General features: G+C 51.5%; 1 protein-coding gene across 4 annotated transcripts in view; it reads left to right on the top strand.

The window, feature by feature from the left end:
- CCPG1 (cell cycle progression 1) overlaps nucleotides 1–17,150 on the top strand; it is a 135,031-nt gene that overhangs the window by 71,876 nt on the left and 46,005 nt on the right. For all 4 annotated transcript variants that reach the window (XM_069222433.1, XM_069222431.1, XM_069222434.1 and 1 more), the window contains one exon: nucleotides 3,640–3,885. In XM_069222433.1, the coding sequence (XP_069078534.1) occupies nucleotides 3,640–3,885 (246 nt within the window). The remainder of the gene's footprint in view (nucleotides 1–3,639; nucleotides 3,886–17,150) is intronic.

A 17,150-nucleotide genomic window follows, 5' to 3' on the forward strand; every position in this document is an offset into this window, starting at 1 on the left:
GAGGCACTTATCATGGGCCAAAGCATTACACTAACCAATGGGTTCTATCTATTGCCTTAATTGCAGACAGCCCTTGCCAACATCCCACCCTGCTGCTACATAAGTTCAGACAACCTTCGCTTTCTGGGGAAAGAGGTGCAAATGTTCCTAGCAAAAGGTGTGTTGAAATACCACCCATACACCATCGTGGACAGGGGTGTATTCCCTATACATTTTACTCCCGAAATAGGACTACTCACTTCTGCCGATCCTCAGTCTTGGATCATTAAATTGTTTCATCCTCTCCGAACACTTTCACATGGTCACATACAGTATTTCATCGTGCTGCTACCCCAAGGGGACCTAATGTCAGAGCTGGATTTAAAAGACTCCTACTTTAACCTCCCGATCTACCCAGTGCATCCACATTTCCTTTGGTTTGTGGTCATGGACGGCACTACTAGTTCAAGGCATTGTCCTTTGAGATCACTACAACTCTAAGGGTGTTTACAAAGTGACAGTAGTGATAAGAAATGCCATACTTGTGCTTCCTTACTTAGACGATTGACTGATCAAGAGCAGCAGCAAATGGCACTTTCTATTACACACTCAGGCAAGAGTGTCCCTACTTCATGGCCTAGGCTTCACCATCAATGCAAAAAAAAATTCATCGTCAATTGAAACAAATGAAGCCATTGCTCAGATTTGTTCTCAGTGGGGTAACGGGTAAGGCATTGTTCAACATACAGATGGTGATGGCATTCCATCAGCTGCTGTCTCTTTTTCAGGGACACTAAACTAGTGCTGTCACGAAACTGTTGGGAATGGTGGCTTCGTGCATTGTGAGTGCGCCTTTGAGCATTGAGAGGATAAAATGTTGGTAACAACCAGGGTCCAGCACTGCCTTCAATAGCTTGTTGCTGGGCATGATGTTTTTAGGGCTCTTTCTGTAGTCACTGTTTTTACCGATGCGTCTCTTGTGGGGTGGGGCGATCCCCTTGCAAGATGACTGTCCAAGGGACCTGGATCTCACAAAAAGAGGCACCCCATGAACCGGAGCTTCTAGCAATCACATCAGCCCTGAAAGCATTTATTATTCTTATTCATGGGAAATAGTACTAATAAGAACAGACAACATGACAGTCATTTCTTACATCCAGAAGTAGGGAGCACCAACTCTTCCCCACATCTCTGAACTAGCTCAGGAAATTTGGTATTTGCAGCCCAAAACAATATCCACTGCTGTCTGAGCTTTTGCCGGAAGTGTATAACAACTTTTTGGACCTTCTCAGCAGAACTGATCATATTATTGCTAGAGGAAGAAGTCTCTTTGATGTAAAGAATGCCAACTGCACATTCTTATTACTTAAAAGAACAAGAAGTAACCACAGTTTTGGGAAGTTATCAAATACAGTCTGTTAAAGATATTACATTTCAGCACAGAATTGTCTCTGTGAGAGGACGGTGGCATTCCAAAAAATAAATGTAGGTTGCAGGTCACCATGTCACATTTGCCCCTATGATGATGCCTGGCCAGGTTGCTTGAAGACCCAGTGTTTCCCAAAACAGAAAGATCATAGTGTTTATTTTTATTCTCATCCATCTGAGAGCGTAGCATCCTCATGTCAAGGTGTACAATTTTGTAACGTCACACCAGCCATCATTAGACGCAATTTTTCAAAGTGCTTGGGCACCAGGGATCAACATGGCTGCACAAAAGAATTTACAGTGAAATAATCCCCGTAAAGGGAAATGACATCAGCGTGATGAAATTTCCATTTTCGAATATCCAAATTCCATCAGCATGGTGAAATTTCCGTCTCTTAAAATCTAGTGATAGGGATGGATTTGAGTGTGGTTGGTAGACCCACACCAGACTGGAGGCTAAGAAGTGTAAAAAAAGAAAGAACAAGACAGCAGGCCTTTTGAGTCCCTGCACCCAGAATCTGGAACAATATCACTCTATCCATCAGGACCACTCTGATGCTGCTCCAGTATAAGAGAGAGTTGAATACTCACCTGTTTAAAGGCACTACATCACAGTGCATTAACCGTCCACAGCCTACCTCCCCTTCCTGTTACTCATTGACTTTGGTCTTTGACCATGTACAGTGCTCTGCTGCCTTTGGGCTCAGTTTGCACTATTGGACTATCACATTCATACATACATACATTCTCACTGTTGCATTACGTACCCATTTGGGTGCTCCTGGATTTGTGTGACAGACAAAGGTTTTTCCATAGTACTCCATGAAAGTGCGCTGGCATTGGTTTCTATATATGAGGTTTCTTTTCTCACAGGAGTTCTCCTTAGCTTTTTTTACCCCCTTTTACGCGTTTCAGCTTTCCAGTGTTCTTTTTAATGGTAAAAATGTATCCTAAACAATATGGGCTACATTTGGCAGCTTGCATGAGGAAATTATGCGCTGGATTTTTCCATGCTTTCTTGTGATTGGAGAATGCAGCACATATGTTCAATTCTCACCTTGTTGTTAATGTTTGGCTTACTAACAAATTCAAATGGTAGTGTTAACCATCCCGTGGATCGAATGACATTGAAACCTTGGATTTATGGATAATACGGAAATGCTTTTGCCTTGTTTTTTTATATTATTATAATTAAGTTGATTTGATTTTGCGCATGATTCACCCTAACCTGGGTATCTTGGCTCATGGTCCGCCTGGAAGAAAGAAACACTGAAGCTAGAATAGTGCTGTTTTCTGAATTTCCTGTAATTAAGGCAAGTTTGGACAGCAAAGGGCAGTCAGTTCCAGAGGGTGGGAGCCAGATAAGAAAAAGATCTACCACTGCATCTAATTTGCCATATGCTTGGAAACGACAAGAGTTTTTGACTACTAGATAATATCAATAATAGAATCTGAAAATAGTTTCATTAACCACCCGAAATAAAATCAGATCTAAGCTCTGGGACAGGTTTGTTATGCTTTGTCACAAAACACTAACATAAATCATGTCACCAGTTTAATTTTTGATGGCCAGCAAAATATTTGAGGAGAATGTATAATTGCTGTGCTAGGGAGAACGGTTCTACTTGTGGTGCCTTAATATTGTTTGGCCTGACTTTTTGTTGGGGCCACATCACTGCATTACACATGATCCTCTGATGGACTTGCCAAACTTAGAACCAATATTTTCGCCAGTTTGCTTGCTATTCTAATTATTATTTTACTTTTTTCACTAAGTGGAAGAAGAGTATGGTGAAAATTTGAAAGGCTGCTTGTTTGTGTGTGTTTTTCTGCGATAGCGCCTAAAGCCATTTGGAAAGACTGTGAATGTATTGCATGGTTCACAGAAGGAAAGGTAAAATGTTAGCAGATAAGACTACTGCTCATTAAAAAATGTAAAACAATCAGATGCTCTGTATTTTAGTGGGCTCAGCTTTCTTACTTGTGCACAAAGTGATGATTAGCAGCCCCTTCGATGAACTGTTTGACCCTTAAACTGTGCAAGCCAAATCAGATTATGCTGCAAAGAAGATGCTGTCACCAAGAAACCAACCTACAAATGGGGTTTCCACTGTGTTGTTTTGGATTTGTTAAAGAAGCCCTCTGAGTCTTTAGTTCCCATTCAGTGACAGTGTAAACAGTGAGCTGTTTTTATCTTCAACCTCTTGTGAAGTGGCTCCTTTTTCTTTTCAGTCTTTCCATCTCGGCAAACATCAGATGAATCAAGTAATGATGAAGTTAGCGATTCCTCTGGTCCAGCTCCTAGGAAGCGACGTGCCAAGCGCAGGACTGTCTCTGGGTCTGAATCTGAGGTGAAATCTGCTGAAGAGGTTATCCCATTGCAGAAAGCACCTTCATCTAAACTGGGTAGCAGCCTGAATGGATGTATTGTCCTTGCTTTGGTAATTGCAGTCAGCATGGGCTTTGGACATTTTTATGGTAAGTGCTGAAAATATGTATTGTTTCTTGACTCTTCCTGGGGTGGGGGGGTGGGTGTTATGAAGGGGGTGGGGGTGGTTGGTGTGTGTGTGTGTGTGTTTGGTCCCTTGACACTCTGCCTAAGATGGGTGTCCCTTCTTCAAAGAGGCCATGCCTGCCCATACTCTTGCTGAGATCCCACTCACTTGTTGTGGGGATACTTAGTGGATATTTGGGGTGGTATTCGCACTGCCGGACTATGCCTTCAAGTCACACAAGAGTCAGAGGCACCCTCCTCACTAAATTGTGGCCAGGCCGACTGAAGCACCTGGAAGTGACCACCAAGAAGGCCTGACTCAAAACTCAAGAAATGAAGCGTGGTAGTAGGCCAGTGGAGATGAAGTGCTGGTCTGTTCACCGAACAAAGTAGTAAGTGCTAGGAGAGCCGGCGAGTTCTGGGTGCAACTTTGGAGTTGGAGTTAAGCATGTTGAGCATGTGGTGGCACCGGTTGAGACAGGACAGTCAGCCCTGGCTGCCAGCAATGAGACTGGTGGATTAAAAGCCTCGAGAGCTGAAGGCAGCGTGGAGAGACCCTGGATAGCAGCAGCGGAGGGCTCAGATAGAACAAGGCCCACACATTGGCTCCATTAAAGTTTGGCTTGGTGAAATCGCAGAGGATGTGTGGACTGAATAAGGTACTTGCAGCGCATTGAGTAGGGGCTCGAAGACAATTAGCACTACGATACAATGTTGAGGAAGGGGGTCTCCTAGGTAAGAAAACTTGTTTTCCTGAGCACTGATGGAAGTTTTTGCGTGGAGTAAGGTGAGAAGAGGGATGGAGCTTACTGTGATTAAGGCCGGCGGACTAGAGGGCCATGTCAGCGATGGGCCCCAACAGCAAAGGATGGACAGGTTGAAGCCAAACAGGTTGGAGAGCCACATGAAATGGGGTTTGTCCTATAATACTAATCTGATAGAGACTTCTAGCCACAGATTGCTTATTTTAGAATTATCCCCAGGCGTCAGACTGGATCTGGAAGATTTTTCATGAGTAGTACCTCTGCCTGCTGGTAGATGGTGCAGGTCGCCTCCGTATGGTGCTTCTGCTGCAGAAGTGACGTTCACAGTGCCTGTATAGGCACCGCCCAGGCGCACTGACGTCAGTTCTTTTCTTTCAGCACCTATCAGCGCAGATCGAGAGAAAAGCTACCCCTAGTAATTTTTTTACTAATGTTTTGTGGACTCTTTTTCAGGTGTTTTCCTCCTGGTGTGGCAGGGATGTCCTCCAGAAATGCCAACTTCAAGCTCTGCAGCGCCTATCATTGATTTAATGTTGGTTTGGACCCACACGTTGTATGCTTCTCGAGCCTTGAGTGCCGCCATGACCAAAAGGCCTGCACTGATTGCCAACCCATGAACCTGAAGGACTTGAGGGATTAATCCCTCAAGCTCCTGGCTGCTTGACATGTGACGATTCACATCCCGATCGAGAGGAATGTCCTGGTAGTGGCAGCGGATCCAAGACCTTTGGCACACTCTGAGTCATCGGGTCACTCGGGTAAGTTGTACCACCACAAGAAAGAGAAATTGAAGAGATCTTTGACTTCTCGTCCGTTGACCACAGAGATGACAGAGTGTTGTACATCAAGGCCTGGCTCTGCGGTTGAGCCAGCACCTGGGCCATCTCTGCACTTTTCAGAGTTTTCAGGAGCCAGAGCGACACCCGCCCAATTAAAAGAATTCTGTGAGGCCATGCACCTCATATTTGGGCGGCCTGTTCCTTCTGGTGCATCTTCAGGCCCGAGTGTCTAGAAAGGGCCCTTTCTGGATCCAAAACAATAGCTCTGGCCTTGCGCTAGTAGGACCCCTTCCATCCATCCGATCATACGATGTTGACTTTCCCCGGTGTTTGTCTTGATGCCAATCCATCAGTGCTCTTCTGTGGCCAAGCCCCAATCCTCATCCCCGAATGTGACATGGAGCTGGAAGGGCGTCGACTAACTCTGCCTCCAGCACCGAATGGAGCCATGCCCTCTAGGCCGAAGCCTCAGCCCAGTTCCTATGGGGTAGGGTTAGGGGAGGATTGGAATGGGTTGTTGGACCCTGAGGAATACCAGCATTATGAAGTCCCTAAAATAGACAGGTGTGCGGATCTGGGTGAAGACAGTGGGCTGGATACTTCTCCAGGTACTGATATGCTTCCTCCCCCTACAGTGGATACGGAGGAGGGAGAACCCATTTCAGTGGTGGTGCAGAAGGCGACAGAGGTCCTAGACCTTAGCCTACCCTTTTCTCTCACTAAAGAAGAGGAGCGACTCCACTGTCTGGACCCAAAAAGAACATTGTTGTGGTTCTACCTTGACCTCACTAAAGAGTTCCAGGTGGACGACCAGCTCTTCGTAGGCTATGTCTGAGCGAAGAAAGGACTGGGCATGCAGAAGCGGACCATCTCAAGATGGGTTCTACTCTGCATTCAAATGTGCTGCACGCTGGCCAAAAAGCAGCACCCTGAGGGTTTGTAGGCTTTCGGCAGCTAAAACTGTGACCACTGCATTAGCACTCAGAGTTTTGGTCCTGGACATCTGCCATGCAGCAATGTGGGCTTCCTTGCACACGTTCACAAAGCACTACTGCCTGAGTAGTCAAGTCAGTAGGGATGGGGACAGTACCCATTCGGTCCTGCGGGACTTCCTCGTCTGAAATTGGTCCAAAGACCCACCTCTGGGGATGGTATTACTTGGGTATATGTTCTAAGTTATGCAATCTCTGGCTAGAAGTCTCTATCAGATGAACAAATTACTTACCTTCAGTAACTAACGTCTTACCTGGTAGAGACAATATCTAGCTGCAGATTCCTTAGTGACCCACCCATCCTTCCCACCAGGCAAATGGATTTCTAGGGACAGGACTGTTTCAGGGTCCTGGTTTTCCACACCAGTCATCGGTGTTTCTTGTGGCTCTGCACTCCTGGCATGGAAAGTCGCAAAAAGAAACTGAAGTCAGTGCGCCTGGTTGCCACCTATATAAGGACTGTGAAAGTCACTTCCAGTGCAGACGACGCAGGGGTTCTGCTCATGAAATATCTTCCCGATCCAGTCTGACGCCTGAAGATAGTCCTAAGTTAAGGAATTTGCGGCTAGATATAGTCTCTACCAGATAAGGCATTACCAAAGGTAAGTCACTTGTTTGACAGTCCTTGCCAAGACAGATATGGGGAGACTGTGGAGGCCTAGTGGCCCAAATAAAGTACGCAGACAAAATTCAGAAGCATGTTCTTGCATTCAGATTTTGGGGGGGAGCCCTAGGACCAAGCTTTTACTGGTGGTAGAGCATCTGCCTTGCCAGGCAATGTGGCCTAGGAAAACAACATGGGATTTGGGGGTGGTGGAGAGACTGATGGGTTTGCCACCATTTGAATCATTACCTGCCAGCAGTTTTCTGGACCGCTCCTGTGACCAGCCCATTGCAACACAAACTTAAGAGGTTATCTTTACATGGTCTGCACTCCTTTCAAGTAAGATAGGTGTGGCAACAGCAGAGACTGCAACACATTGGCAGGGAGAGGAACATGGGGTGCCTCTTGCATTAAGCCCACTCTCGCCTGAACCTTTGACTTCTGATTGGGATGGAAAATGGTGTGCCCCTGTAATGTGACATTTGATTTACTTCATTGGAAGAAGCAGGCTAAATCTAACCTTTTAGAGTGGTGTCCTTGCTGTGCTTGCTCCCACTTCTCACTTCAGACTGGTGGGACTGTAGGGGAGTCTCATACTCCTTGTCCCAGACAGAACTGTCAAAAAATGTCACTGGTGCTGAAAGACTACCCGACCTGGTGAGTTAGTCCTCCTGGAGCTTAATAACACCACCCCCGAAGGGATCACCTGAGGAGATACCAGAGTGAGAATCCAAGGTGATCTGGTCATGAGGAGAATGATACAAAATAGATTTGGAACATGAAAAACTTGATACAGAATTAAGCTTTTCTGAAAACTGAACCCCAAAAGATCATGGAGGTGGGAGGGTAGCATGGGGACAGCGAACAACAAATACTAGACCAAAGCCCAAACAGGTCTTCAGGATATCAATGCTGACTATGTGACATTCAGAACAGAGCTGCACAGTGATATCAAAGGAATTTCTTTGTCTTCATTTAGAAACCAGCTGCCTGATGTGATTTTTAGTGTAGGAAGCTGGCCTGGTGTGTGGTGAGCACCTATGGTGTTATCACCTTATACCAGATCCAGGTACCCCTATTAGTAAAGTGTAGGCAGTGTCTAGGAAGCCAGGGCTTTCTAGAGGTAGCTGTGGATAAGCAGCCAAGACTTATCTAGGAGACATGCAAAGCTTATGCAATACCACTATAGTCACACAGCACTTATACACATGAAAGACCCACACAGTGTTACAAATAGTAAAGGTACTTTATTATAGTAACACAAATACTAGAATACTGAATAAGCAATCCCCCAGCTGGAGGTAAGTAAACACACTATTATATACACATTAGCAATCAGTAAATAGCATAGAAAGCAATAGGCTTTGGTAAAGGCAATAGAAAATAGTGAGGCCCCTAGGGGAGGGCCAAACCAAATACTAACAAAGTAGAATGTGAAAGCCAGTTCTCCCACTGAAGGAAGTAGACTCGGTAGAAAGGAGCTGGAGGAACTAAGAACCCCAAGAGGTGAGTACCAGAGTGACCCCCAGCGACCAGGAGAGCAGAGGTAAGTACCTGGTTTTCTCCAAAACGAACTGGAGGACTTTGGAAGAGGGTTATGCAAGACCCATCCAAGAATGGAAGAACCCATAGGTGGATCCTGACAGAAGAGGACCTGCAAAGGAAGGGGACCAAGTCTAGTTCGAGTTGGAGTGTTCGGTTGTGGCAGGAGGCATTACCCACCTTTCTGTGGATGCAGGACCAGATCGACGGACAAAGAAGATCAGCAGTGCAGCACAGGAGCTGAAGAGGAGTCCCAGAAGTGATGCAAGTGATATGCCACGTCGGCGGTCAAGATGCAGTCGGTTAATGGTGCTGAAAACCACCAACAAGCCTTGGCAAATGCAAGAGACGGTGAAGGAAGGTCTGCAAGGCTGAAGAGGACCAGCCAGGTCCAGGGGACCGATGCAAGGAGGGGAGTCCAGGATGACCCTCAGCAGCTGGGAGAGTCACAAGAAACTGAGGCAGCCCCCACAGGCAACCAACTAGCAGCAGGCACAGGAGTCGCAATGAGGCCCACTAAGCACACCTGAAGAGGAGTCCTACGTCGCTGGAGCAGCAGGCAGGAGACTGTGGTTTGCAGGACGGAGTGCTGGGGGCTGGGCTGCACGGAGCCTGATGATCCCTTGGAGGAGGAACAAACAAGCCTTGGTAGCTGTAAGAGTCGCGGTGCACAGAGGTACTGTCCTGCAAGGAAAGGCAAGGGCTTACCGTCTCCCAAGTTGGACAACTGATAGAGCGGACCAAGGGGACCACTCCAGACTACCACCTGTGATACAGGATCCATGCTTCTCTGGAGGAGAGAAGAGCCACGCTGCCGGTCGTCGTTGCAGTTGGTGCCTATGAATGTAGGGGAGTGACTCCTTCACTCCAAAGGAGATTCCTTCTAACGTCTTGTGCAGGCCAAAGACTCGTTGCCCTCAGAGGATGCACAGCCGGGGATATTTTGCAGTTGCTGGAATGAGCCAGAGAAACAGTGTTGCAGAGCAGAGTCGTCACTGTAGTTGCAGATTGTCGGTTCCTGGAAGGTCCAGTTGCAGTCCCAGTGGCCAGAAGATGAAGTAAACAATGCAGAGGAGTCCTGCTGGAAATTTGCACATCAAATCTAAGGACCCACCCAAGAGGGAGACCCCAAATAGACCGGGAAGTGACCACATATCAGAAGTGGTCTGTGACGTCACCTACCTGACCTGACAACTCAGATGCTCCCAGGGGCCTCTGCCCATCTTGGATTCAAGATGGCAGAATCAAGTGGCCACCTGGAGGATCTCGGGGCACTACCCCTAGGGAGATGGACAGGGGAGTGGTCACTACCCTTTCCTTTGTCCAGTTTCGCGCCAGAGCAGGGACCAGGGTTCCCTGGACTGGTGCAAACTGATTTAGGCAGGTCGCTCCACTGCACCGCTGCCTCTGCTCAGGTGCCAGTGATTTTGGATTCTTTTTCTTTTCCCCCGCTCCCCTCGGCCCCTGCCGCTGCGCCCCTGCCCCCTCTTTCCACCTCAGTTCTCTTTTCCCGCCGCTGCGTCCCTGCGGACCCGCCCCCCTGCTCTCCCATTCGCTGTGCCCCACCCTCCTCCCTGCTGCCACTCCCTCCCACCTCCCCTGATATGGCAGCCACGGCTTGGTGAGGAGAGCGACCCTTGACCCTGCTTCAGGCAGGTCGCTCCCCTGCACCACTGCCTCTGCTCCAGGTGCCCGTGATTTTGGATTCTTTTTTTTTTTCCCACGACCCCGCCCCCTCCCTCCACCTCAGTTCTCTTTAACCCGCCTCTGCGTTCCTGCGGCCCCGCCCCCCTGCTCTCCATTCGCTGTTCCCCTCCCTCCTCCCTGCTGCCACGCCCTCCCACCTCCCCTCATATGGCAGCCGCGGCGCGGTGAGGAGAGCGACCCTTGACCCTGCTTCAGGCAGGTCACTCCCCTGCACCGCTGCCTCTGCTCCAGGTGCCCGTGATTTTGGATTCTTTTTTTTTTTCCCACGATCCCACCCCCTCCCTCCACCTCAGTTCTCTTTAACCCGCCTCTGCGTTCCTGCGGCCCCGCCCCCCTGCTCTCCATTCGCTGTTCCCCTCCCTCCTCCCTGCTGCCACGCCCTCCCACCTCCCCTCATATGGCAGCCGCGGCGCGGTGAGGAGAGCGACCCTTGACCCTGCTTCAGGCAGGTCACTCCCCTGCACCGCTGCCTCTGCTCCAGGTGCCCGTGATTTTGGATTCTTTTTTTTTTCCCCACGACCCCGCCCCCTCCCTCCACCTCAGTTCTCTTTAACCCGCCTCTGCGTTCCTGCGGCCCCGCCCCCCTGCTCTCCATTCGCTGTTCCCCTCCCTCCTCCCTGCTGCCACGCCCTCCCACCTCCCCTCATATGGCAGCCGCGGCGCGGTGAGGAGAGCGACCCTTGACCCTGCTTCAGGCAGGTCACTCCCCTGCACCGCTGCCTCTGCTCCAGGTGCCCGTGATTTTGGATTCTTTTTTTTCCCGCTCCCCTCAGCCCCTGCTGCTGTGTCTCTGCGGCCTCGCCCCCCTCCCCCCACCTCAGTTCTCTTTTCCCGCTGCTGCGTCCCTGCAGCCCCACCCCCCTGCTCTCCCATTCGCTGTTCTCCTCCCTGCTGCCACTCCCTCCCACCTCCCCTCATGTGGCAGCTGTGGCGCGTTGAGGAGAGCGACCCCTGCTTCAGGCAGGTCGCTCCCCTGCACCGCTGCCTCTGCTCCAGGTGCCCGTGATTTTGGATTCTTTTTTTTTTTCATGCTCCCCTCGGCCCCTGCCCCCTCCCTCCACCTCAGTTCTCTTTTCCCGCTGCTGCGTCCCTGCGGCTCGCCCCCCTGCTCTCCCATTCGCTGTTCCCCTCCCTGCTGCCACTCCCTCCCACCTCCCCTCATAAGGCAGCGTGCCTAAGGCAAGCCCATATGTGCCCATCCGCGCCCAGACCTCGCCCATCGCCAGTCCCCCAGGCCCACGCGCCCCCTGCACCTCCAATCACCGCTACACAGCCAATGACCTCCACGCCCTCAATCCAGAATGCTCCTCCATCTGCCTCCAGTCCACTCCAAAGCACACCAAAGGACCATTCGCCTGCAGAGCCTGCAACTTCACCTGCACCCTACCCACCAAGCTCCAATACAGAGCCACAGACAACCACCTCAGCTGCATTCTGCTCAACACCCTCTCTGTCCACAAGCATGCAATCGAACTCTGGGACCTACTGACCTCATCATCACCTGACTTCGCATTTCTCACCGAAACCTGGATGAATTCGGCCTCGGAACCAGACATAGCCGTAGCCATACATGAAGGCTACAGGATCACTAGAAGAGACCGCACCAACAAACCAGGAGGAGGAATCGCCATAATGCACAAAAGAACCATCAGAGTCTCCACCAGCTCCCACAACACTATCCACTCTACCGAGCATCTCCATTTCAAAATCCACGTCCACGCCAACACCACCCTCAATCAATCAATCAATCAGTGAATTTATAAAGCGCGCTATGTACCCGACAGGGTTTTGAGGCGCTGGGGAGGTGGGGGTGGGGTGGGGTTCTGCTAGCGTTCGAAGAGCCATGTCTTGAGGAGTCTCCTGAAGGTGAGGAGGTCCTGGGTCTGGCGTAGTGAGGTGGGGAGAGAGTTCCAGGTCTTGGCGGCGAGGAAGGAGAAGGATCTGCCGCCAGAGGTCTTGCGCTGGATTCGGGGGACGATGGCGAGGGCGAGGTTGGCAGAGCGGAGTTGACGTGTGGGGACGTAGAAGTTCAGTCTGGTGTTCAGGTAGGTGGGTCCTGTGTTGTGTAGTGCCTTGTGTGCGTGGGTGAGGAGTTTGAAGGTGATCCTTTTGTCCACAGGGAGCCAGTGGAGGTCCTTCAGGTGGGGGGAGATGTGACATCGGCGGGGTATGTCGAGGATCAGGCGGGCGGATGCGTTCTGGATGCGTTGGAGTCGTTTGATGTCTTTCGTTGGGATGCCTGTGTAGAGTGCGTTGCCGTAGTCAAGTCTGCTGCTGACGAAGGCTTGAGTCACCGTCTTCCTGGTTCCTGTTGGAATCCACTTGAAGATGCTGCGGAGCATGCAGAGGGTGTTGAAACAAGAAGAGGAGACGGCGTTGATCTGTTTGGACATGGTGAGAGCAGTGTCGAGGACGAAGCCGAGGTTTCGTGCATGGCTGGCTGGGGTGGGTGGGGGTCCGAGAGCGGTGGGCCACCAGGAGTCGTTCCAGGCCGAGGGGGTGCGTCCGAGGATGAGGACTTCCGTCTTGTCGGAGTTGAGCTTCAGGCGCCTGTTGCTCATCCACTCGGCGATGGATTTTAGTCCCTCGTGGAGGTTGGTTTTGGCGGTGAGCGGATCTTTGGTCAGGGAGAGGACGAGCTGGGTGTCGTCGGCGTAGGAGATGATGCTGAGGTTGTGATGACGGGCCAGTTGTGCGAGGGGGGCTATGTAGACGTTGAACAACGTTGGGCTAAGAGAGGAGCCTTGGGGGACGCCGCAGATGAGGTTGGTGGCTTTGGAGCGGAAGGGTGAGAGTCGGACTCTCTGGGTTCTGTCGGAGAGGAAGGATGAGATCCAGTTGAGGGCTTTGTCTTGGATGCCGGCTTCGTGGAGACGGGTTAGCAGGGTGCGGTGGCAGACTGTGTCGAAAGCTGCTGATAGGTCGAGGAGGATGAGGGCTGAGGTTTCGCCGTTGTCCATTTGTTGTCTGATGTCATCTGTGGCGGCGAGGAGTGCGGTCTCAGTGCTGTGGTTTCGTCTGAATCCAGATTGTGAGGGGTCTAGGATGGAGTTGTCTTCTAGGAAGTGGGCGAGCTGTGCGTTGACGATCTTCTCGATGACATTCGCTGGAAAAGGGAGGAGAGAGATCGGTCGGAGGTTTTTGAGATCGTTGGGGTCAGCCTTGGGTTTCTTGAGGAGGGGTTGGATTTCTGCGTGCTTCCAGCTGTCCGGGAAGGTGGCGGTGTTGAAGGAGAGGTTGATGATCTTGCAGAGTTTGGGGGCGATGGTGGCGTCGGCTTTGTTGAATACGTGATGTGGGCACGGGTCCGTGGGAGAGCCTGAGTGAATGGAATTCATGGTTGTTAGGGTTTCGGCGTCGTCTACTTGGGTCCAGGTGGTGAGGCGGCAGGCGTGGGAGGAGTCGTCGGGGGTGGGGTCTGGCGGAGGTGCGGTGTTGAAGCTGTCGTGGATGGCTGCGATTTGCTGGTGGAAGAAGGCGGAGAGATCGTCGCAGAGTTTCTGGGAGGGAGGGACGTCGTTGACGTTGGCGTTAGGGTTGGAGAGTTCCTTCACGATGCAGAAGAGTTCTTTGCAGTCGTGGGCGTTGTTGTTGAGGCGTTCTGTGAAGTGGGCGCGCTTGGCGAGTCGGATCCGTTGGTGGTGTTCACGGTTGGCGTCCTGGAGGGTAGCAAGGTTGTCTGGTGTGCGCTTGAGGATCCATTTCTTCTTGAGTTTCTGGCAGGTGCGTTTGGAGGTGGTCAGTTCGTCTGTGAACCAGGCTGTTTTTTTCTTTTCTTGGTTGGCGGTGGGTTTCTTGAGTGGGGCTAAGGGTTTGGCGCAGTTGAGGATCCATTGATGGAGGTTGATGGCGGCGGTGCTCGGGTCGGTGGGTTCGGGTGGTGGGTATTTGGCGAGTGTGCTGGTTAGTTGGTCTTCGGTGACTTTTCCCCAGCGGCGGTGAGGCGGTAGAGGGATGCGGTGGTGTTCGGTGTTTTTCTTGAAGGTGAAGTGGACGCAGTGATGGTCGGTCCAGTGGAGTTCGGAGGTGTGGCTGAAAGAGATGTGGTTGCTTGAGGTGAAGAGTGGGTCAAGCGTGTGTCCAGCGATGTGGGTGGGGGTGTTGACCAGTTGACGGAGTCCGAGGTTGAGGAGGTTGGTGGTCAGTGATGCGGTGTTGGCGTCGTTGTTGTTTTCCAGGTGGAAGTTTAGATCTCCCAGGAGGATGTAGTCTGGAGAGGCGAGGGCGTGGGTGCTTGCGAGGTCGGAGACGGTGTCGCTAAAGGGGGCTCTTGGTCCTGGAGGGCGGTATATGAGGGTTCCTCTGAGGGTAGTGTTGGGGTCTGTGTGAATCTGGAAGTGGAGGTGTTCGGCTGTCTTGAGGGTGTCGTCCGTGTGGGTGTGGATCTTGAGGGTAGATTTGTGGGCGATGGCTATCCCTCCGCCAATTCCGTTGGTGCGATCTCTTCTGGTGATCTTGTATCCGTCAGGTATGGCGATGGCGATGTCAGGGGCCGAAGAGTCGTTCCACCAGGTTTCGGTCAGGAAGGCCACGTCTGGGGCGGTGGTGTCGAGCAAGTCCCAGAGCTCGATGGCGTGTTTTCGTGCGGAGCGTGTGTTGAGGAGGATGCAGTGCAGGTGGTTTGTGTTGGTTGTTGCTGGCTTCGTTGTTCTGTTGCAGGAGAAGTTGCAGGTGCGGCAGGAAAAAGGTCCTTTGGCGACCCTCAGAGGAACACTGGTCTACAGACCCCAGGGCCCCCGACCTCACTTCTGCGACGGCATTGCCGACATCATCAGCGCCCAAGCCCTCGCCTCAACTGACTACATCCTCCTTGGCGACCTGAACTTCCACCTAGAAAAAAACAACGATATCAACGCCACCAACCTACTCGACAACCTCGACAACTTTGGCCTCAAGCAACTCGTCACGTCGCCCACCCACACTGCAGGACACACACTCGACCCCATCTTCTCAGCCAGCAACCACGTCTCCTTCAGCCACACCACTGAACTCCACTAGACCGACCATCGCTGCATCCATTTCTCCTTCCAGAAGCTGATCACTCACCACCTCACCACGCAACCCCCCCGCCGCTATTGGAACAGAATCTCGACAGAACAGCTGATCTCCACCCTCGCCCAGGCACCTCCTCCTAGGACCCGGGACCCCAACTCAGCCACCACCAACCTGCATCAATGAATAGACGACTGCGCCAACACCCTCGCGCCACTCAAACAACCCTCCGACATCCACCACAGTTCCAAGGCCAGCTGGTTCACCCCCGACCTACAGGCCTCCAAACGGGAATGCCGAAGAATGGAGAAGACCTGGCGCCTTGTACCTACCGAATCCAACCACATCGCCCTCAAGACTGCCATCCGCAAACATCACCAGCTGATCCGCACCACCAAAAGAACCTACTACAAAAGCCGCATAGACACCAACGCTCACAACAACAGAGAGCTCTTCGGCATCATCAAAGAACTCTCCAACCCCGAGCCCTGCTCCTAGGAACCCCCACCATCACAAGAGCTCTGCAACTCCCTTGCCACTTACTTCCGTTGAAATATCGAAGACATCCACAACAGCTTCAAAGCCCAGACCCACCAGCCAACCACAGACAGCCACGAACCCAACGCACCAAGCAACATCAACCCTCTATGCACCAGGACCCACGTCAACAATGAAGACACCATCAACACCATGGCCTCCATCCACTCCGACACCCCCTCGGACCCCTGCCCACACCAGATCTTCAACAAAGCCTGCAACATCATCGACCCCCCCATCTCCTCGCCATCCTCAACAGCTCCTTCGAGACAGCCACCTTCCCGGAGAGCTGGAAACACACTGATGTCAACGCCCTGTTGAAGAAACCCAAGGCGGACCCAGATGACCCCAAAAACTACTGGCCCATCTCCCTCCTCCCCTTTCCAGCCAAGGTCATTGAGAAAATCGTGAACAGCCAACTATCCCGCTTCCTGTAAGACAGCAAAGTGCTCAATCCCTCCCAATCCGGATTTCGCAAGAACCACAGCACTGAGACCGCACTCATTGCTGCTACAGATGACATCAGGACCATGCTCAACGAAGGCAGCGCTCATCCTCCTGGACCTCTCCGCAGCCTTCGACACCGTTTGTCACCACACCCTTCGAACATGCCTCCACAACGCCGGGATCCGCGGCAAGGCCCTCGACTGGATCTCTTCATTCCTCTCCGGCAGAACCCAGAGAGTCCGTCTTCCGCCTTACCTGTCCGAATCCTCCGAAGCCATCTGTGGCGTCCCTCAGGGATCCTCCCTCTGCCCAACACTTTTCAACGTTTACATGGCTCCTCTCGCCAACATTGCACTATCCCACCACATCAACATAGTATCCTACGCAGACAACACCCAGCTGATCATCTCCCTCACGAAAGACCCTACAACCACAAGAAACAACCTCCACAATGGACTTCACGCCATCGCCAACTGGATGGAATCAAGCTGCCTCCAGTTAAACACAGACAAAACAGAGATCCTCATCTTCGGCAGAAACCCCTCTGGTGGCCTACCTCCATTCCTTCTACAGGAAATCCATTGTTCTGCCTTCCTCTGCTTAAGCTTGTCAGGCAGCAGGAGGGCAGAAACCTGTCTGAGGGGTGGCAGCAGTGCAGGCTGCCTGGAAAACCCAAGAAGACTGGTAGGAGCAATGCTGAGTGTCCTCTAAGGAGCCCCCAGAGTGCATGGAATCATGCAACCAATATTGGCAACAGTATTGGGGTATGCTTCCGACATGTTTGATACCAAACATGCGCGGTTTGGAGTTTCCATTATGTAGCTGGACGCAAGTAGTGACCTATGTCCAGTACACGGGTAAAATGGCTTCCCCGCACTTATGAAG

This window comes from Pleurodeles waltl, chromosome 3_1 (assembly GCF_031143425.1).
Source record: "Pleurodeles waltl isolate 20211129_DDA chromosome 3_1, aPleWal1.hap1.20221129, whole genome shotgun sequence".
Taxonomy (NCBI): Eukaryota; Metazoa; Chordata; class Amphibia; order Caudata; family Salamandridae; genus Pleurodeles; species Pleurodeles waltl.